Source organism: Syngnathus leptorhynchus, chromosome 3 (genome assembly GCF_054491065.1).
Source record: "Syngnathus leptorhynchus isolate UIUO chromosome 3, UIUO_Slep, whole genome shotgun sequence".
NCBI lineage: Eukaryota > Metazoa > Chordata > Actinopteri > Syngnathiformes > Syngnathidae > Syngnathus > Syngnathus leptorhynchus.
This window is the reverse complement of record NC_141197.1, coordinates 12,153,251-12,176,170: the sequence shown is the minus strand read 5'-3', so window position 1 is coordinate 12,176,170 and position 22,920 is coordinate 12,153,251. Positions and strand designations below refer to the sequence as shown.

The following is a 22,920-nucleotide window of genomic DNA, read 5'->3' as shown; positions in this document are numbered from 1 at the left end:
GCATTATGAACATAGTCTATTGAAAATTCTGACTTGTGAAAATCAAATGCTATTTGGTTTTCAAATAATGGGGAATAGATTCCTCAATAAAAAAATCGGTGAATTGAAGAATCTGCAAATCCAACTACAACAATGTATAATTTTAAATACGTGTAAAGATGTTCATTTTGATAATAAAATAATTTTTTATGACTCAATGTAATTATAATTTTTAACCAGTGATTTAATACAATAAATACAGCAATATTTTTTTCATTTTTGCCCAGGTAAATAAAAAAAATACATGAATAAATAAAAACTGAAATAATGAAATCAATGTAAACTAACAATTTTTAGGGAACGAAACAACACAATCAATGCAACAACTATTACTGCTCTTTTGATAAACATAAATGAGTGCGCATTCACAGAGTGACCTGTGATTGTTGACACATTTTGAAATAGAGACTTCAGCACCGCAAAGAGCTGACTGCAACATTTTTCGACTAATCTTTCACTTTCCATGCGAGCAAAGCTGAAATGATAAGAGCAGACCTCTCAATATCAGCAGCGAATAGCACACCAAATGTTCCCCGTTGAATGGAAAAAAAAAAAACATCATGGAAATGAGCTTGTCCTTTTAAAGCGGGCCCCTTCAATTACAAGGAAGCATTGATAGAAACAGGACAGCTGCCTGGTCAATGTCGATATTGATCCCATGTCCATCACTTATTGTGGAGACGGATCGAACTCCCTCTCCACCCCTCCCTTTGTAAACCTTTTTGTTCTGCAACCCAGCTGTGAAATATTCTGTCACCACACAAAAAACTGCATAACTCACAATTGCAAAAGGCAAAATTTGTAGTGTGCTTATATAAAAGATCACTGTTGACACGTTCTAGCCTATTTGACAACTGTAGTGTGTGCAGGTTCCATTCACGATACGATGTGAGATGCAAATACTGTTTAGTGTCATGCTAATTGTTGGTCCCAATCATACAGTCAAGCATTGAGTAACAATAACATGTAATCTCCGCATTACACAAACGCCTAAGTAGCTTATGCTGACCCATTGCTTACAAAATGTGGGAATCTGAGTCTTTGCTATCAACCAAAATCTCCCTAAAGTTTCGAATTAATCACCAACGGTGGCCAAAGTACTCAGTCTCCTTAAGTACACATGCTTGTTAAAAAAGATGGTTAGATTATACTCGAGCAAAATTGGAAAAACTGCAGCGTCATCAAAAAAAAACAAATCCTTTAAGCAACTTATATTTCAGTTTTATTTTGTGGCAACACACATAGACCAATAGTTTACAATACTCACATCACATGCATATATTTTTTTTTTAATCCTGTATGAAAAGCGACAAATTTTACTGCGAATTACTGAGGAGTTTTGACCAACTCAATATACTGTAGTTTTTATGTCTTTAGTGTACTGCCATTGAATTGAAGCACAAAAAAAATGTGGCTAATGTGGCACAGATTGCTGGCCAATGTGACTCCTCTCTGAAGACTTGATAAATGAAGTAAAACTTATGAATGCTAGCGGGATTGTGAGCCTGGTAGTGAGGGGGGTCGGTGAGGCCAGGAGGCCGCCTGACAGCAGGGCAGCCCCCCACCCATCCCCACTGACCTCAGCGCTGTCCGAAAGGCTGGCCTGAATCGTGTGTGACCTGTGCCCTGACCCCTGTGAAGGTGGAGGAGGGTTGTTTTAGTGCCACATCAAGGGGGGGGGGGTGCTGGAGAAATTATGGCTTGACCACGCAAAAGGTTCCCACCATGAAGATGTGGAGGAGTCCACCCTGTGGAGCACGTGCTTGTTAACAGTAAACATGTGACGAGTGAGGCAGTGTGAGGGAATTTCATTAGTGGTACTAGTTGGGCCTCGTAGAATTGCTAGTGCTGAGAACATAAAAAAACCCAACAACAACCCAATAACAAACACATATGAGGCCATTTTGTTTTCACGTTTCTTTATTAGTCAAATATATCTCTTTGTTTGCTGTGCTATCAGCAATTTTCAAAGCTACATTTCATTCCGTGCTCTAAAGTGTTTTCATATACATTACGTAGCATGAATGTTTGCTATAATGCACTTCCAGGTGACGTTTGAAGGAAAATGTTAATCCATCTCATAAACAAAAAGGCACATTTAACAGTACTTTTCAGGATTCGAACATCACGTATATCGATGACAAAAATAGGCGATATGTCATTTTCAATACGAGAGAGAAAGAAGAGTATGTGCTTCATTTCAGCAATGTTCACATGTAAACATTTCAACGGGTGCACTTGAAGCAGAGGATCGATTTAAGAAGTGTGCAGGTGGCAGTTCAGAAGTAAGACTCGTTGATACGAACAAAGTGCGGAACTTTATAAAAACGTCGTATAGCTTTGTTGTCCGTGACGAGAACAAGAAAACATTGTTAAAAAAACTTACTACTTATACCACGGTATGACAAGACCATCTTGAATAAACAGCATAAGTCAAAGCATATAAACATCGTTTTGAGTTGACCGCTGCAATTATACTCCTGATAAATGATTCAGTCACGTGTCGTAACGTTTTTTTTTTGTTCCGTCCTACACACGTACAGTAGACGTAATCGTATAAGATACGACAATTAGCGTAAAGCGTAATTTTAAAGGTACATAGCTGTACATCAAGAGAAATGAATGAATGAATTCATCTTGAATGTTTTGTACAGCCATAGTAAAAGCTTCATCATTTTGTAGGAGGCAACAGTTTGTATATGATGCATAGTATTGTAACATACTCAAAGCTCTTTGCATCTGTACACAGACAAGAGAATTAGTCAAGCATTAAACTGGTCCTGGCATTGGTACATTTTAAGCCCCTTATACGATACATATACTTGGCTTACTTGCACATAACCCGCACATTTTCTGTATTTAAGGCGCATACACTCTCCACCTCAGTGTGTCTAATATACTGGAATGAATCATGTAAAAGCATGTATACAACTTAATAGAAACAATCTGAATTGTGTTAGTTAATAGATGCATCTTTTTAAAATGTAGGTTATTACCTTTTTAAAGACAAAAATACTTCAATGTCAGAGTAGATTTTGATTTAAAAATACAATGATGACTTGGGATACGAGTTAAAAGACTGATGGGTTTTTCAGCTGATTTAAAACAAAATGAAATAAAAAAAAATGGCCATTTCAAATTGATGTTTACTGTCAAGCGAAACATAAAACAATTGTGTATCGACAGCAGCCACACAACTTTGCCTTTTAGTTTGCTAGCTTAATGCTAACATATAATGTGAAATGCCACTGACAGGCTAATTAATAACATCTATGGATATGACGTGTCAGAACCAGTCAAGGAATTAATATTTAACATTTTAAACATGTGGAACAATTCATGTGAATAGGTAATATACAAATCTATTTGGTCTATATTTTTTATCCTCTGTGAAGACAAATTAACATTTGCATGGCTTACTTCATGTCTATCCGTGTATGTCTGGACTGCCTCGAGGTGGCCAAAGCATGAACACCAGAAGGAGCAGCACAAATATCCATTGAATTGGAGCAAGTGTGACAAAAACGGTTTCATTCTTATATTCAAGTCTTGTACTAAATCTTATACATTATATTTAATTATGTTTTTATGTATCCATTTTTATGAAGTGCAATATCACAGAGTGCTATTTGTATTGTATTTTTTTTCATTAGAAAAAATACATTCCAATATTTTAGGGAAGGGTGTGGTGGTGTGTTTTTTTAATTAATGGCATTTATTTTGAGGTGTAAAGATGCTTTGGGATGGGAACATTCTGAGTTACAAGCATGGTCACTGAATGAATTAAAATTGTATCTCAAGGCCTCACTGTGGATGACTGGGCAATATATTAGAGGTAAGAGCAAAGGATCAGGAGGGTGGAGTTTTAAAAAAGAAAGGCTGAGGTTAAAAACCACGTCTTTTTTCAATTACAATCATTTAATTCATTATTTTATTTATTATTTATGGGGAATTCATTAGAGGTAAGAACAAAAGAAAGGATGAGGTTAAAAACCACGTCTTTTTTTATTACCATCATTCAATTAATTAATTTAATTATTATTTATGGGGTATTCATTAGAGGTAAGAGCAAAAGAAAGGATGAGGTTAAAAACCACTTTTTTTTTTTTTTTTTAATTCCCATTAGAAGTGGGCAATGATTCCACACCTGGACCCAAGATGCTTGTATTATTTACACAACTCTTTACTCTGTACATGACCTTACTTTACGAGAATAAAGTAGGACAACTATATATTTATAAAAAAAAAAAAAATTTTTTTAAAAAGATGTGAAAACAACGGCATGAAATGTCAGATTATATCAAAGTGAATCCAGAGACGCCCTGAAAAGCCCTAAAAATATGGCTGTGGTCTCATGGTTAGCGTTTGTCATTTCACTTGAGATGAAAAGACTCTGATGTGTAAACTTCAGAAGACTAGTAGAGATATAACACCTGTCACTCCAAACAATTGTTGACTTGTCGGTCCTTCAAGCGTCTTCGGCCGCCGCCAGTGGTTTGGAACTTCACAACATTTGACGCCGCATGGGTTCTCGCTTAGCGTCACTGAATATGTCTAATCGATTTCAAAGCCTTGTGCATTCTCAATGGCGATGTGAAGTTTCTCCCTCAGTTCCTCGAAGGACTCGTAAGGTGGAAGATCCAGGCGGTTAAAGCTTGATTTTAAAAAAAAAAGAAAAAAAAGAAAAGAGAGAGAATCCAAAATTAATTGTAATTGGAGTCCAGAGGGAGTTTGCGTGTTCTGCCCGTGCTTGCATAAGTTTTCCTTCGGGTGCAGTTTTTCTTCCTCATTCCAAAAACATGCATGGTAGGCCAGTTTGCCACACTAGTAACATGTAGTTGCCCTAACGGCATGTCCCAAACCACACTGGCACATGGACCTTGGCTGGATATCAAGAATAAATGACAAACATTTTTTTTTTCCTTTTATCACATTAAAGGAATGTGGTAAAAAAAAAAAAAAAATCCTCACGTTACAAGTATTAAATGAGTCCACTAGAGGACGCCAACATACTGTTAATGTCAGAGTATGCAACAGAGTCAAACAAGCTTATGTGTAAAGGCATTCCCTTGGCTCATTACTGCTTGGATAAAAAGTTTGTCAACACCAATCCATACAGTGAATGGTGTTTCATGGCTTAAAAAAACTCCGTCCCGTTCCAAAAGGGTCTAATTATCGACCTGCTTCAAGGAACGGCTAACACATTATGAAGTCTACATTAACCAGTGGGGTTGAGACAGATGATTTTTTTTATTTAATTTTTTTTTATTTAATACTGTCAAATCATTAAGAAAGTTTTTTTTTTTTTTTTTTATGAAAAATAACAATGCACCTCATGAAAGAGAGGTGCAGGGCGCATGGGGCATACAAGACGATAAAGCAAACCAGATTTTCAGTGTTACATATTGAGAATTTTTGGAATGTGGTAAAATCCTAAAAAAAAAAAAAACACCACCACATTGTCTTGGAAAATTTCCACAATGTGATGTCTCCCTGCAGCAAGAGTAGCAGAATGTAACCAAATGCAAGTTTACTCACATTCACTGTAATTGAAAAAGGTTTACACTTTGATGACTATATTCAACTAGTTTGAGCCTTATACAATTATGTACAGTATTTAACATAATATTTGTGTTATTCTGCATAGGCTGCTCATGAAAAGAATTAATCAAATTCTCATGGGCAGTTGACACAGTCTAAGATTACTCACCATGTGTGTGCTCGGGGCAGTTTGTCACGGGTTCCCCACAGCTCAATGGTGAACCGCTGTGGCCCATTAGAGCCTAGAAAGATCATTAAATAGCAGATAAACAAGAGTCACTCCAGGTGTGCCCAACATGTGAAAGAACAATTCCGAGAAAGACGGAAAACTCATCAACTCAAAATGCTGTATGTTATTGATCTAGCTCACCATAGAGTTCCGCAAAACCGTTCATTGGGACTCGGGAGGTTCCCGTCACAAACTGCAAGAGACGAATTCTTTTTTCGGCATCCATCAGCAGTACTGCCTACAAAAAGACGGAAGAACAATAATGAATAATTATAACTATGTGTGGCAGATTGTCTTATCTTGTGTATCAAATGTGCTACACAGTGAGTAAAGCGGCCTTGCCTTAACAACTCAAATCCACATGTCTCGTGGCTCCAGGCATGGAATGTTACTTACTTTCCAGAACCAGTGGATAACTACGTGGTCGGCGTTGTAGCCACTCTTGTACTTGGTGTTCTGTCTCCAGTCGTTCACGTCCACATCCCCCAGACCACACATTAGCAACTATGGGACGAGAAACCAAGCAGCAAATTCATTAGTCATATTCATGAAATGAATTAGAGAATCACAGATTGACACAAAACTCACCTCAAGCTCGTTCTCGTCAAAGATCTTGATCAGATCTTGCGGGATCAACTCAAAGAATCCCTGGAAATAAAAGCATGCAAAAATTTCCACTCAAACGTTGAAATCTTGAACAGTGGAAGTTATTTTCTGACAATGAAAAGTGTCATTACATCCTTGAAGGCAGTCATCTGCTTCTGTATTCGGTTTACAAAACGCCACTGCATCACAAGACTGTTGATTTGAAAATGTGGACAATGAAACATTTAACAATAACAAACAAACATTTTCTTATTTGTTGATTAAATATACTTTTTTTAGTTACTTACTGGATGTATTCCTTCTTGTTTTCATTAGTGACAACAATATCTGCACCATCGGGCTTTAGCTCGTGCTGGTGAGTCTGGTGAAGGCAAACGGGATATAAGTGACAGAGGAAATGAATATGAATATAATCTTGGTAAAAAGCCAAACAAATCACAAAGAACCGACCTGTCCAAAGAGTTCCTCATCAATGGTGAACATCAAGTCCAGGTCAGTTGGATCATTCTCCAAAATCCATTTGAGTGAATTAAAATATTCACTATCCTGATTCAGTCAGCGCAAAAAAGAAAAAAATAACACCAGATCATTCATAAGATTGAAGGAACTCATCATTCACCATAAGAGAATGTAAATGTAGAGACTTTGTGAATATGTACACTTACGACAGACTCCATGTCCTGCAGAGTGATGGGTTTCTGCAGCATCATCTTGTAGAAAGGCCGAATGAAGAAAGCTTGACGTACAATGACAACATAAGGTCACTATCGTTCTTATTTTATCAGCGGTCCTACAGTACAGAACTACACTGCTCACAAAAAGACAACTGTGTTTCATCCTGAAATTTCGCAACTTTACTAAAGTGAACAAAGACTCACCATCAAGCAGTTTTCCATGCCAGACTGCCATGCCTGCTACACGGCCAATGCACTTGAAATAAGTCAGGTGGTCCTCATTACACAGACCCGAGTTGGGATTAATCTGCAGTGTATAGTTGTCTCTGAAAAACCAATCACAGCAGAATGAATGTTACTTAAAGGCATGCTATTCTTTTAGATGACCTGCCTTGTTGCTTTTTCATGTGTTTAAACAGAGATAATAATTGAATGATGTTCTCCAACACTCACGTTGCAGAATATTCAAAGAGTCCGTAGTAGGGGTTGAACATCTCCTTGGACATGAGGAAAAACCACTCCCGGGCCAAGCCTCCGTAGTCCAAACCCTTTTCTCCCTCAAACTCCACCCACAGCTTTGCTTTCAACAAGTCCGCCCGCTTCACGACGAGGATTTGCCGGTACGAGTCCTCCAGCACTGCGTTTCGTCTTACCTTTATGCTAAATTTATTTGGTATGTTGACCTACAATAGAAGATGTGTTATGATTCCTTCGCAGATATCACATCAACGGGTTGCTCAGTAGAGATTGACAACACTCACTGGTTTCTCCAGTTTCTTGCGGAAGTAGTCATACTTTTGTTTATAATCTCTGGAATAAGGCACTGCCTGTAACCAAGCATAGAGGCAACCAATCAATCCATAATTCCTTTTTCAATGACGCACAGAGGTGAAAATTCGACGCAATTAATACTTACTGGTCCAGTTATTGCTGAGGTTTGTAATCTAGGATCATCCCACTGTGTGATCTTTGTGTCTAAGAAATACAGACAGAAGATGTTTAGTTCACAAATAATATACATACATATATGTATCTATGATCAGGTGAGTCGCTCACTGTGATCAATGTAGAATATCCTCCCGTCCGTGTGGACTCTCTCCTCCCAACCAGGCTGGGAACAATAAAAATGTTAACAAAAACTCACACTCACATAAAATAAGGCATTCACTAAATCTATTGTATAGACTTACTGGCAATGGGCCAAGATCAGAAGGGTCAAGTGATGCTCTCCTTCTCACGTGAACAGGAGTCGTAAGCCTGGGATCTTTCTGATGAGGAGCAAACAAACATGTGTCACTCAAATGAGGAAATTTAACAACTTGCGCGCGGGACCGTACATCTTTAATTCTCACCCAGGTAGTCGTCTTTGTGGTGTGGTCAATGAAAAAGGGTCTTCCATTGGGAGCACTGCGGACTTCCCAACCAGTTGGCATGGAGCCTGATTCAGATGGAGCTTCCGGGCTGGGAGTGTGCTGGGGAGATGGTTGATGGGTCGCAGACTGGAAGGATGGTGTACTAGCGCTATTTCGTGAAGCCGCAGGGGTTGAATTTGTTCTCTGTCAGAAAAAAAATAGACATTTATAGAGATCTTACAGCAAAACTGTATCTTATTAAAGAGCCTGTAAAGTGACCAAAAATATCTGTATCTTGTAAATTTGACAAAAAACGAAGAGTATTATGAACATGCCTGTCAATAGCTACTTGTCGTTGACAACTGACAAAGTGAAAAGGGGTTTTAACGCAACATCCCAAAATTTCAGGACTAAATTGTTGTCAGCCTCACTTACTTAAGAAAAATGTATTTAGCAACAAATGACTTCAGAGAGTCTTAAAAATAAAAACCATGTGTGTCGTACCTGCAAGATGGGTCGTATCCATGAGGTGGTTCGGGTATTGTGGTTGATATAATAGCGTCTTCCTTTACTGTCCCTCTTCTCCTCCCATCCGGAAGGCAGCGCCGCAGAGGTCTGAAGCGGCTATTGAATAACATGGAAATAAATAACTGTGATTACTACAGAAATCATTTAAGTACTGGATAATTAAAGTAACAAAAATGTATTTTGAGTTGGACACGCCAGAATTTCAGAATGCTTAAATAAATGGTAAAGTGCGTAAAATGAGGAGTCAAACTGATGCGATGGTCTTCAACCTAAAGTTTTTATCAAGTTTTTATATAGTGTGAGGGGGAGTGCTCGACTTCAAGTGTTTATCTACAGTCTAAAAATCAGGAAAACTGAAATAGTGATATACAGTTTGATGTTATACCTCTACAATCAAGTATGACACATTTCAGTAATTGTTTTTCAAGGGATCATGTAAATCCCTGAATTCACTTTACAGGTGAGGTGGACACTGCGCAAAAATAAAAGAACATTTCGACATAAAGTTGGGTTGGCAAATCTCAGGAAATGAGTTCATAAAGGGAGGAAATACCACTGAATTAACAGGATGCTCCTCTGATGTTGACAAGTGAAAAGTTCTTGTGCGAACGGAATGGCTCGAATTACATGCATGATCCTGCAAGCAGAGAGAAGAGGATGCATTAATGACAAGACTTGACCCATTAGTGTCGATACTGGCCTGCCTCTCTGAGGCACATCATTCACATTATGGCTCTACTTGAGTTTTGTAATCTTAGAGGAGGGATCACAAACACGGAGCACGCTGGTAGGCCCAAAGGAGCATGAGTAACCCACAGGCCTCTTCTAAAAATTAGCTTTCCAATGATGGGCCATTGTGATTTTCTAGACATGTTGTGGCAATGATCATTTGAAAATGTACAAAAGTGGTGCATATTGATATTTATCGCGTTCCTAAATACTATTGTGAGAAATCATTGATATATGTGTCTTCACATGAATGCATTATCATTAAATATTCATGTTAACAGCAGCTCTTGGATTTTAAAAAGTTGGATCATGCTGTTTTAGAGGAATGTGGAAAAGACATGACTCACCACCTGGTGCTCACGAGTTGTGCCCCCTTGACTATAAAGGTTTCTCAGCTCGTCAGTCAACATCTGTACCTCCGGGGGATTCGGAGGTGGAGGCAATGTGACCTGGTTGGCCTGGCTCAAAGTGACATCATCTTCTCGAAAAACCTCCCATTCCTACGGCAATAGGACAGTTGCTTGTCAAGCACAAATTGAAATCAGACAAAACACCCAGAAAACTCAATCTGGGTTCATCAAATCCAAATTGACATTGCAGTGTTTACTGTACAATGCAATTTTCTTATCGCCATAAAAGGCAATTTGGTGTAGAAAAATCATCAAGACTTTAATATATTCTATGTGTACTTCATTCATTCATCCATTCATTCGTTCAATTCATTCATACCATGACAATTTAAGTGCCTAAAAAGTGCAGTGCACATGTTTATATATTGTGACATAAAACATAAAAAATTGACATCATAAAGCCACCGATTTGTTTGCATAATTCTTGTCATTCGGAGTCATAATCATGTTACATCATAATAAAGTAAGAAAATACCTCATCTTGTGCAGTGGTCTCATCAGGGTCTGAGATCTGTCTGCGTGTAATATAATTCTGCGCCCTCTGTCTTGCAGTGTTTTGTCGCCTTGTGTCTGCATTATTGTCACTGTTTAGGGGAGACACAAATGCACTTTGATGCTACGGGCCCAGAACTGGAACTATTACAACATTGTGTCTTAACTGTAAGGCTGGTGGCCTCCACTGTGTGGTCCTGCTCTCGTGGTGGACATAGAAGGTTCTTCCCAGGTTATCCTGACGCTCCTCCCAGCCAGGCGGCAGAACAAGTGTCTGCTCACTCTGCATGGGGCCTGACATGTCCTGAGATTCCAAAAACTCCCATTGAGGCTGCAAAAAACAGAAAAACTACACTGTCATGACTATATTTTCTTCAAAATTATTATTGTTTTTGCTGTCCACTTTTCTGCAGTAAAATCAGAATTTACGAATAGAGTGAAACCCCCACTAGATGTCACAAATATCAGAGATTTTAAGAAATCTTTATTTCTAGTTTTTTACAGTATACAGGCAATCCGAATTTAAAGTGTAGCACCACGTTGTGCCACAACAGCACTGTGCCCTACTGAAAAAGATGCAGTGTCATTTTAGGAGAGCCCCAACTACGGGGATCGTAAACTCCTTGATAGTCATCGGTCGCCATTTATTAACAAATACGGAGGAATGTTCAGCCTCTGCGCACAAAGTTCAGCATATCGGATCCATGACACCTGCGTTCGGGCATATTTTCTTCACACTTATATTGATGAATCACAATTCATGCCCATATTTAGATACAAACAACACAAAGGTACATGGCAGACTTACATCTGTGTTGTCGCTCTGATCTGTTGGTTCTTCGGCTGAATCAGAGTTTCTCGGCATGTATGTCATTTTGAGTCGCAGATGGCCCTTAACTCTGGACTTGTGACTGCACAAACACATTTCAAAAATGTCATTCATTTTGTTTTTAATACATACGCCAATTATTGGAATGCACAATCGAAAATTAAAAGCTTAAATGGACGTGAAGTGACACCAACCTTCTGGGATGAAGCAGAAAATCCTTGAATGTATATGGCCTTCCATAAGATGAATTATTTGTCTAAGGATAAAAAAAAAAAAGAATAAACAACAAAACAAAAAGTAAATTTTAATATTCAAAGCAAGGTAAAGCACGATACCACTATACAGTATATTAATTATTTCCTATTTACTCAGTGAACGTCACATGTACATGTAAGGGTTCATTTGTGAACATTTTGTTTAACATAAAACAAATGGAGTAATGTGACATAAACATTTTGGTCTGTGTTTCCATAACTGATGACAATGATGCAGAACAGAGCCAATGCTAAGGGCGTCCATATTTACATGGTGGTAAGACATAGGTGAAGCGGAGGTCTGTGCTTGGGCACTAAACCAGATCACATGCAGTGGCCATGAACAAACACAACACAATGAACAAAGGACTTGCTGCTGCTCTTGGCCAATAACTTACCGGTATCTGACTAAGAGGAATATCCACCTGTCCCAGAAAGTCATCACGTGTCTGACGAGAAAAATGGAGACAAAAACACATCAATCAGACACAAACCAAATCATTAAGCATACATTTTAGAAGGTAAAATGCAAGCCTGCCTGAAAGCCCCTCCCTACAACTTCTCAAAGTGTCTGAAGGCAGTATACAGATTGGGGAATCCTTCAAGTCCCAAATGAAAACACTGCAGTCAACTTATATTCCGTGTCATCAGTTTCCCTAAATGTTTTTAGCTCAAGACACAAATGAAGTTTTTTTTGTGGGCTCTGCAGGGTCCAATTACACTGTCGAATTGCATTGTCATCAGGCCTGTACTGGAAAATAACCACAATCTCAAGGCAGCAGCATTCTTAGGCGATGATCAATGAAATAGAAAGTCAGGTGCCAAAATATCACGCCGCGTGTTATCACTGTCAAACTGCCATGCCAAGTGTGTTCCGTAGTTTGTGGACATGTTTACTCCCTATCGAATACGAGTAAACTACTAAAAGGCGTCAGTCATGACTGTAGTCCATAGTCCAAATAAAGTTTATGTTGATAGTCGTCATAGTACGAGTATTTTTTGTATGGGTTGCATATTGCTTATCATCCATGGATTTGACTTTTACACAATTGTAAAAAGTGTATACAGGAAACAGTTTGTTTTTAAACAAGACAATGGAATTATATCTTCTCCATCTGCCCATGTTTTATCTAAGAACTGCGGCTACCTTTCTGGTAAAAGTCAGATTCAAAAGATCAGAAGTCAAATTGTACAACTGATCTTGATTCAAATTGGGAAAATGATCCTGTCAATAAAATGTCAGAGCAGTGTTTCATAAACAGTTACAGGCCAACAATGATGGCAATCTCAGCTGGCGGAAAAAAATATTGTCACCATTAATCAAAGATGATCATGGACATTATTGATAAAAAAAAAAAAAAAAATCTCCCAAAAGTATGTCAGAAAATTGACGAGTGCACTCAATTTTGAGTCTTAACACAGTGAGGCATCCGTGAAGCAAATAACCCTTAGTGATACTCATCTCCACTTGGCAAGTTTAAATTATGTGACAGGTGGAACGCATAGCTTGTGAAAGTGAAACATCAACTTCTGACAAGCAAGACAGCTAATGTTATTGAACCGGCAGTTCTATAAAGTGTCAAAAATGAAGCCGGCCTGATCAGGTGATTAAAACAACAACAAAAAATCACTTGTCAATGTGTTTAATCAGGATCAAAACAACACACTATCTGTGTTGGCTAATAAATAACTAGGACAAAAACAAGTGACCCCTCTTCTGCGGTTTTATATGTTTACATTTTTAGCATGGCGGGGCTTGGAAAATTACTGGGATTTGTTCTTCTTGGGCTGAATTGTCAAAACAACGCTGAAGGGAATCTGAATCTGGGAGAGGACAAAGTTGAACCACCACCAACCCTCAACAAAAACGGCGGCAGGTGTCAAGTTGTACGTAGCAGATGTTCAAGTGATTGGTCATCACCGGACATTTTACACGGCATCCAAGCACACTCTATGATGTGAGAGCGTCACAACTTGCGAGCCAAATAGCAAAAGTTGTCTTCATATATATTTTAGGCTTTCTTATGTAACTTTTGCTCAGTTGTTCATTAACTCATGACGTCATCAATATGCTGATAAAAGTTGACCCAAGACTCAAAGGCACCTTCACTCATCTTTTACACCCTGCTAACCTGATTGTGAAATAAACACGACGTACGGGCCTGGCTCTAAACTTTCCACTCTTAATGTGGACTAAACTGTAAGTTGATTTATGCTTTGATCATTACCAAAGTTAGGAAAAAAAAAAACATCAAAAAGTAAATTGAAATTGGCACACTTGTACTTGAGTTTGATTTACTTGAACAAGTTGTGCGTTTGCAAATTCTACTAATGACCAGAGTGGACATTTACTCAGGTGCAAAGAGGACCGAGTGTCTGTTTGGCAGCGGGTGCTGAAAAGAATAATAGTGATGCTTGATGAAGGAAAATGATTGATGGAGACAATACAGAGGAACCTAAACGATTAACAGCTCAGAGGCGACAACATAAATTGCAGTCTTAACATACGTTAATCTTTCAAACTATGCAGGGAATTTGTTTCCAATATCTGAGTGGTAGCCAGTAAAGCGGTACATTTTAATCCATCTGACAGACTGTTTACATAACTTCAGTAACTGTTTTGCAACAGAGTTAGAAACAAAGTTGATACTGGCTTTCGCAGTTACGTTTTTAATGTCTATTTGTGAGCAAACATACGAAAATGTTGAAGTGAGGTTATTACTATTATTGTCATTTATTTCTTGATCGGAAATGGTGATTCGATTGGACGACGCACATGGGAGAAGACATCGTTATTCGTGTTCTTGATAATCATCCAATCTGCCGAAACTTTTTTTTTTTTTTATCGTATTCAAGGAAAAACCTCAGTGATTCTGGACAGAATTAAAAGCATCAAATTTCAGGTGACAAATTAGTCATGATCATAACAAACAACCCTCACAACACAGCAAAAAGATATCCACATCTGAGTTCACAGAGAGATTTTTCTAATAGATACACATTGAATCTGCAGACTCTTACTTGACAAGCTGCTAAATGCAGGAGGGACACCCGATACTTCACAAACACGGTATGGAAGGGGCACCCCACAGAGGAGCGAGCACATCGTGCTTTTACTGAGAAAGGCTTACGCTCTCACCCTGCCAAGATTGACACCCACCAATACCAGCCCACCCCATTTCCAGACATGGTTGGCGTAACTCTGGTATCATGCTGTTAAATTTGAATCCACGGGACTGAGCCGTGCTACAGAGCACCAGACTATCTGGAGTCACACAAAGTATTTCAGAAGCACTTTATTTATATATCAGCAAGGGGCAGTGCTTTTCTCACCACTAATATTAGCTTGGGGAAATACTTAGGGCGATTACTCATGGTGCAAAGAGAATAATGGTATATTGTAAGTGATATAAAACTGAGGCTTGTGGATGTTGAGCTTACTGTCTGTATCAAGACTTTTCGGGATAAAAGCAGTGGAGTGTCATGAACGGAATAACCATGTTATATTAGAAGCGAATAAAGAAATGAATAGTCTCAAATGAACAGGAAAATCTGTGCTTGCGCAGTGTTTTGCTGATACATAAATGACGTTGCATTCCGCAAAGCGACTTGCTTGAATCTTCTTCAACCGGTTAGACCACAACATACGCAAACGGAAACCTTTGTTAGTCTTAAACAAAAAGTATAAAGAAGCTGCTTGTCTTTGAAGTTGGAAAGAAATATTTGAAATTTCACCTCAGGGTGGATTGGTTTACGTCGAGCAACGACACTCACCTCGGCACTTAAGTTCTTTGCGGTACTGCTTCCTTTGCAGCTTGCGTCTGCATCGTTAGGTAAGCTCGGCAACGTAGTCGGACAGCACGGAGACAGATGAATATGTACGTGTGGCGAGCACGTACTACCGAGTTTGGTGTTTGAAACGTGACATGAAATGCCCGTGTTTGCATAGGGCACCTCCAGGGAAAAGCTCCGTTGTATGGCGCGATGACAATTGTTTTTCTCCAACCTTTCGTGTCCTTTTGCTAAGGCGCAGAGTTTTTCCTCTGACGGTTTCCCCGAGGAGAACAAACAAGCTGAGGTACTACGGTACAGTTTTTTCTTGGGGTCGCGTCGAGTCTCAGGCTCCGCAAGGAAGGAGGGAGCATCGGGACGTTCGGCTTTGACTCCGCACAATGATGGTCTTTGATGGGCAAAGTGCAGCAGAACGCTTCTTGAGCAATGATGAGATTTATCGTTGGACGATGACTGCTCCATCACATCGTTCCCGCCCTCCACTTTGGATTTAGGTTTGTCTTGGAGAGGAATATTAAAGTGGACCATATGTTTGGTGTCCCGACATTCAGGTGCAGGCTCTCCCTTGAGACAATGTTGGCTACTTGTAGATGTGGCCGACTCTTTCCGAGTCATATCCTCTTCATCCCGTGAGGAATCAGCGGCAGGTGTCTGGAGAGGACCTCTCGTTCCAAAGAAAACAGGAAGAGCGATTGGGTTGACCGGAGATGCGGGTGGCGTGCTGCAGGGGCTTTTGGGGAAAATAACCAAGGAAGAACAACGCCTCAAGGGAACTTTGGACTTGCAGCAGAGAACACTCTTCTCTTGAGTGCTCCTGTGTTTTTCTGGAGTCTCTGGTTCAAAGATGCTGTTGCTACTCCAGTATCCGGCATCGCTGGCCATACTGCTGCTACACGAACCCCCATCAGAGCTGGCAATCGCTCCCGTTTCACTACTCGCGGGATCTCCTTCCCCTACGGTGCAATCCAGGTCCCCGCTGAGCGTGCCGCAGGGCTGTAGTGATATCTGCACGACGCTTTTTTGACTACATCCTTTTGCGTTAACCCTCGGAATCAATACTGAAGAATATCGTTGTAAATTTCCATAGTCGGGTGACGGCGAAGTCACCTTGAAGTGTAGAGAACTGTGCGCCAGACTCTCTGCGAGGCTATCAGCTGACAAAATAACTCCACTCTCCTCACCATGGCTGCTGAGGCACTCTGACAGAGGGTCGGTGTGGCTTCTCCTTGACGCAAAGTCCAAACGGAGCCGGTGTGCCATTCGTTGGCGGTCGGGCAAAAAAGTAAAGCAAAGCAACTGCTCCGCGCTTTGCGATCACAATCATTAGTGGGTGTACATAGCCAAAATAGCTCTGGTGACATCCTACATTCCACTCCAGGCTGATCTCAACTTTTAGTCAGAGGAGGTCAGTGGATCGCTTTGGACACATGACCCAAACACAAAACCTTTGAAACAAGAGTTCAATTCCAGGGGTTAAATTGTTTTTAAAAGGGCAGATACACAAATCTGATGAATAACCTAAACCTTTCGGCTCGTTAAGTTGCTCCGGGTTCCATTCCGTCTTGTCCGGTCGTCTCACTCAAGTAGAACAGCCGAGACCAAAAATCAACCCGGTATCCTTCTGTGCTGCATCTCAAACCGAAGCACTGGTAAACTGTTACATCTGCCTGTGCCCTCTCACTCAAGACTCTACTTCCTGCTGCGGCTAGCCTTCTAATCTTTCTGCCGCTCCGTGCCCCCGCAAATATTTTTACCCGCCGCTATTGAATTTCAGGAAATCATAGGGAATGAATCGAAATAACTCTCTTGAAATTCGAGGTTCTTAACAAAATCACATGTTCAAAATGTTTGGTCTCTGTCAAGAAATGGTTCTTCACTTGTTGTACTTTACTGGTCGTTGTAAATCTGTAACATTATCTCACCCTCAACAGAAAAGAGCAAGGGCGACCTGATTTGACTGTGGCATAACTGCTGTTATATGATACCTCATGTAACCCGCCTGTACTGGTCTGATTTCCTTACACTGCTGTTGCTGTTTATTAATGGTGGGCTATTGTGAACCAGGTTGTGCTATTTAAATTGCCATGTTCTAAACCTTGTGACCGGCTATTAATTGATGGCCTGAAGAATGGGTGACGCATGTGTATTTATGTCCAGTCATATGTGATAGGACAATGAACTGCTCCGCCTCTGAGGTAATCTCACCTCTATAGAGTCCTTATTTTAAAGCAGGGAAAACCAAAAGGATCATCATTATGTTTTGATATTATTTGACTAAAAAAAGCAGTATGACACCTTGGGTAGCACATAGAGCAACCTTACATTCCAATGCCATACAATAATGGGCAGCTGTCAAGATATGATGTTATAGAACCGAATGGTGGTACGACTAGGCAAAAGGTCAAGCTCTGGCTATCATTAAAAAAAAAAACTTCTTCACATTCTATTCCTGTTAGTGACATTTCACAGTTGACCAATCAGTGGAAGGAATGATTCTAGCTCCACCTAACACTAACTTACAGTACTGTTCCATGCCAAGTCAGATGGTAACCCAATAAAAGGGTGATGAAAGGCAGGATTGTAAATCTCCACAATTTTCATGACTCTCACAACTTTTGACAATGGGAACACAAAACAATGCATACTGCACTCAAGGTACCAGAAACATATTATTTTGTGGACCTTGGACATGGGCAGATATTAGATCCAAAAAGTTTTTACTTGCCTTAATTTCTAATCATAGTGGAGAATGGACAAGGTCTTGAGTTTCTTTGGGCAGGACACCACTGCCAGCTCAATTTGAGCTGGGAAAGACCCTACGCATTCTGGTCAGGAATCTTCTTTGTTTATGATTTGCAAACTTTGTGTTCGTACTGTTTATTGTGCACGATACATTCCATTTCAGAAGCGTCTTTGTCTATTTTTGCTAACAAAATTTGACGCAATCAATTTATTATGCATAAATCACCATCAATTAATTATCTGAATATATATGAATCCTAATGTGTAGAACTGGTTGTTGAAAATAGCAAAAGGGAGTAGCGCACCGGCACTATTTGTTCAGTCACCTCTTGTTTTTGTTCTAAAATGAAACAAGATGTCTGTTACAGGAATTTCAGCTACTTCCACGCAGACGCTTGCAATGGCAGTTTCTCTAGACAGCATTATGTTACTAGCATCAAACGAGGAATTTAAAACATTTAGAGAAAGTACAACATCCACCGTGAAAGCAATATTTAAATTAAACAATACATTTTCGCCAATCTCTTTGCATTATCTTCTTTGGCTGCAAAACATAAGAAGCCTTTGGATGTGTTTTATGATAAACTCATCCCAGGCAATAACTAATAATCTGTAAGTGAAGATTCCTATCATCTGGATTCAATAGCCTATGTGACATTTGTTCATACACCTTTAGGCAACAGGACGCTTTTAGGAGAGATTTACCCATATTTACAGTTTGAGAAAATAAAGTGTTGCGTTTCTCAAACACTGCTGTCCATGATGGCAAAATAAGGGCCGCTTAATCTTTAACAGGCAGTCAAACCTACTTAACCTCATCAGTCTTGGACTCCTCTGCCTAAGCAAAACATACTACCCGCAACCATAAAACAGGACACTATCCAGCACTGATATTGTTGTTACAATTAGCTGAATTTCAATGTACAAAATTTTCCTTTGTAACAATCTCTTAAGTCTCAGGAACACCTTCAAAATAGTCAATGTGTTGCAAGGCATGATTTGGTCAATGACCCAATTCCAGCACAATGACGAAGTTCAACAGAAGGTCAACAGAAGTATGTCAAGCAGGTGCATAAAGCTTCCAGACATTAGATACATCACAATGAGCTCAACGACAGGCACATACAAAGCAGATATAGGAGGACAACTTTATGTAACATTCCAGACGCAACATTCCAAACGCAACGCGTTTTAGATTGCAAATAGGCGTAACCCTTACCAGACGATTTTCGTCAAACACCTCCAGCAGAAGGCGGTGCTTCCTGGGATGGACCTGAAATATGAAGGAAAGGATAACAACGTCATGATTAGCTGTGTGAAATAAAATGACCTATGGAGGAAGGCCAAAAGTTTACACATAAGTAATTCCGATTCATTGTATGTTCGAGAGAGCAGGGTGGCATTGCGGTTAGCATTAGCACGTCATCAAGAGTTGAAGTTGCATGTTCTCCAGCTTCATCCCACATTCTTAAAACATGCCTGTTTAAGTTTATTGAAGACACTTAATTGTCCACAGATGTTACTGTGAGCGTGAACGCTTGTTTGTCTATATGTGCATAAGGGGCTGAACAGAATAGTCGACTCGTCAACTTTACAACCCTGCAATGATGGTTACATAAACTATATACATTTATATATTTCGAATATAAAAATCTGCGGTGCGGTACAGTGAAGCTCAAAAAACAATAAAGCACGATTGTACCAAGAGTGAGTGAATGAGCTTCTGTTTGGGGGTGCGCGCAGCAAGTTGGCAACTGAAAGAAAAATCAATGACATCAGCGATTAATCGAAGTCGACTATCATCACTATTAAAAATCTGAAGTCATTCAACCCCGAATCTTCCTCGACTGGCAACCAGACCGGGAAGTGATCAGCCTCTCGGCAAAAGTAGACTGGGATAGGTTCCAGCTAATCGGCAACCCTAATTCGCATGAGTGGTTAATGAAAATCATGTATTGTGTTTATGATATACAGGATACACTTACTCTAAAATAGAATTCCTCGTTCCATTTTGGATCCAGTGACTTCAGGTGACGGGAGATGGAACAAAAAACAAAAACATGAGCACAGCCAGTACATACCACCATGGTAGCATATGAACTGTCAATATGTGTTCTCTGTCACCTTTTTTATTGTTTTAGTTTGGTGAGTTGCTATTTCCCCATTGCAAGGATCATAGAGAGTCAATCTAGTGTACGGATCACTGCAAAAGAAACAACATATTTTTAAATGCAATCATGAAGTCAACATTGATCTGCAGAGTTGTGACAGTTGTTGCCCAACCGTGACCCAAGAAACATTAGCATCATGGTTAATAGCTCGGCTACTTTTTACTTCACACTAAAAGGACTGTAAATGGTGTTTGATAATGATTTGGGTCAATGATGCATATTAATACCACATTCATTCTAATAGTGTCCATTAGTCTTAGACCAGTGGATTAGTAATGCATAAGCAGGCTGGTGGTACATTGTAGTTTTACCAATGACTGCACATATATTTCTAGGAAACAGCATTACGAATCAGTATCAAGTATTATGGTAAAATACACCAATTCAAATACTAGATGGGAAACTGGTTCTTTTAGCAGAAAAAAGGTAGCTCGTAAGTATTAGTATAACTGTTACACATGAACCTTCATCGTGCTCAGAAGAACCAAAAGCATTACAAAGGTCAGAGAGCATCAAGAAATAAGAAATAACACCAATCTTTGTTACGCACGGCAAAGTAGCTTTCTGTGTCTTAATGTCATAATAATATCTGACTTACCTTGCTCCAAGGATATCTTTTTTGGCTAGGCGAAGCCCAGCAATAACGTCGATTTTAAGGATTCTGGCTTCACCCTAAAATAAACAACAACAAAATTATGCATGCATTCTTTTTATATTCTACATTTTATTTGAAGGAATCAAAGTCAGAATCTGTGTTGCCGCGTCACAGTGAAGGTCCTTTTTAAACTGTGCTGCACCCTCATGGATCATCCTGCTCCATTGATCTCTCTTGAGGGCTGCCTCCTCCCACGTGTTTGGATTGATGTGACATTTTTAGATGGGTTTTGATATTTTCCTTGTATCGCTTTTTCTGTCCCCCATGAATGTGATATCCTTCCTTCAATTGGCCAGACAGAATTTGTTTGGGAAGGCGTTTACAAGGCATACTGAAAACATGACTTGTCCATCGTAGCTGGTGCAGAACAATGGTTGCGGTAATACTGGCCTCCATCAGGACAGTTGGCCTATCCTCCCAACCTATCTTCAGGATCTTGCAAAGACACACCTGGTGGTCCTGGTCCAGGGCTTTAAGGTGTCTGCTGTAGGTGGTCCAGCTATCAAGCATAGTGGGCACAACCACTTTTCGGTAGACCGGGAGTTTCGTCTTGACCTGGATGTCTCGGTTCTCTTTCTCAGCCTGGCAAAAGCTACACTGGCACACTCAATACGGTGGTTACTTTCATCATCAATTGCAGCTCTTGTGGAGAGAAGGCTGCACAGATAAGCGAACTTATCCACATTTTCCAGTAGGCTACTATAGTGGGTGACAAGTGGGAACTCGTTGGGCCAACTAAACTTACTGATGCACCAAGCAACTTGCTTGTCAAATCTAACTTCATACGAGTAGGCCTACATCAGCCATAGAAAAAAAAATGACTGACAAGACTTTTACTTGCACCATAGTCATTTAGTGTGCTAAACTGTCTTACTTGCAGTGGTGGAGAATAACTCACACTACTACACTGCGGTACCTAAGTATTTTTTTTCCAGGAATGTGTACTTTCCTCAAGTATTTTGTGACTTTCTACTTCAGTTTACTGTGTAAAATCTTCTATCTTCTACTGTCAAGTGATCAGGGAGTAGAGATTCATGCTAAAAACAACCTGTGACTTCCATCACGTAGAAAGTTGTGAAAGCGACTTTTGACGTCACGTGTCGATGACGAATACGAGAATGACGGGCTTCGCAATGACTGACAAGAAAAACTTGATCCCTAAACAGGAAGCGTACTTTCTCCGGGGATTAATAAATCGATGACGTGTACGAGAATGGCGATTTTTCGCAATAATTAACAAGAAAGATTTGATTTGACCACAAAACAGGAAGTGTACTTCCTCCGGAGATAAATAACTCTCAAGACCAAAATACTGAAAAATAAAAACTCTCTTTGAAAACGAGCCGCGTCAACTTTTTAAGCAGACTTGTCAACAAAAAAGTCAGTTGCAAGTGAAAAGCAAGCATTCATTCGGTGTTGACGCTAATTGGCGAGACATTAGCAGACAATCGTTAGCAAGCTAGCAAGAAGAAGGTCTGGTCACGTGAACCGAGTTCAACAGCGCCAAAATCTGTTGAGACTTTTTTTCTTTTACCTCCTCGTCGCTCCACTGTCCTCGGATCTCAGGCGAAAGTGCGGCCATGATATCCCAAAACTTTCGCCTCCCGGAGGAAGAGAACACTTGTTAAGAATCCCAAGGTTTGTAGTTGCGACAGCTGGGATGATTCCCTCCGTATGTTTACGCGAGGAAGTGCGACATGGCGGTCACTCCCACCTATCCATCCCTCCCGACCTCCCCGCCTTCGCTTCCTCCCCCGTCTTCTTTTGCCTCCGCCTTTTACTTGAGGAAAACACATTCAACCCCAAAATCAAGCCACTTTGCTCGAAATGGACAACGCACACTTTTAAATGATTATTTATATCATCCAGTATATCTT

The 22,920-nt window shown here is 39.9% G+C and overlaps 1 protein-coding gene across 2 annotated transcripts; it reads right to left on the bottom strand.

Annotated features, from left to right (window-relative positions):
• Window positions 1-1,941: 1,941 nt before the first annotated feature.
• On the bottom strand, window positions 1,942-22,778 carry nedd4a (NEDD4 E3 ubiquitin protein ligase a). Of its 2 annotated transcripts, XM_085906997.1 has the most exons (29): window positions 22,578-22,778; window positions 20,987-21,060; window positions 20,342-20,420; window positions 20,203-20,241; window positions 19,437-19,490; window positions 12,082-12,132; window positions 11,624-11,685; window positions 11,409-11,511; window positions 10,768-10,931; window positions 10,584-10,692; window positions 10,046-10,198; window positions 9,523-9,606; window positions 8,946-9,065; window positions 8,442-8,645; window positions 8,280-8,357; window positions 8,146-8,200; window positions 8,006-8,064; window positions 7,851-7,916; window positions 7,543-7,772; window positions 7,294-7,415; window positions 7,081-7,151; window positions 6,866-6,961; window positions 6,703-6,776; window positions 6,547-6,607; window positions 6,398-6,457; window positions 6,206-6,313; window positions 5,951-6,047; window positions 5,750-5,822; window positions 1,942-4,693 (listed from the first exon to the last, which is right to left on the bottom strand). In XM_085906997.1, exons 1-29 carry the CDS (start codon window positions 22,623-22,625, stop codon window positions 4,594-4,596), a joined length of 2,694 nt encoding a protein of 897 aa, XP_085763123.1. In that variant the 5' UTR covers window positions 22,626-22,778; the 3' UTR covers window positions 1,942-4,593. The 2 variants fall into 2 exon arrangements, with proteins under 2 accessions (XP_085763123.1, XP_085763125.1); XM_085906999.1 differs by lacking the exons at window positions 19,437-19,490; window positions 20,203-20,241; window positions 20,342-20,420; window positions 20,987-21,060; window positions 22,578-22,778 and adding an exon at window positions 15,452-17,740.
• Window positions 22,779-22,920: the final 142 nt, after the last annotated feature.

Coding starts and splice junctions, on each gene's coding strand:
- nedd4a (XM_085906999.1), bottom strand. CDS start 16,735: ATGGCACACCGGCTCCGTTTGGACTTTGCGTCAAGGAGAAGCCACACC. Junction 8,065..8,145: donor GATATTCTACATTGATCACA/GTGAGCGACTCA, acceptor TGTATTTCTTAG/ACACAAAGATCACACAGTGG. Junction 6,608..6,702: donor AACAAGAAGGAATACATCCA/GTAAGTAACTAA, acceptor TCAAATCAACAG/TCTTGTGATGCAGTGGCGTT.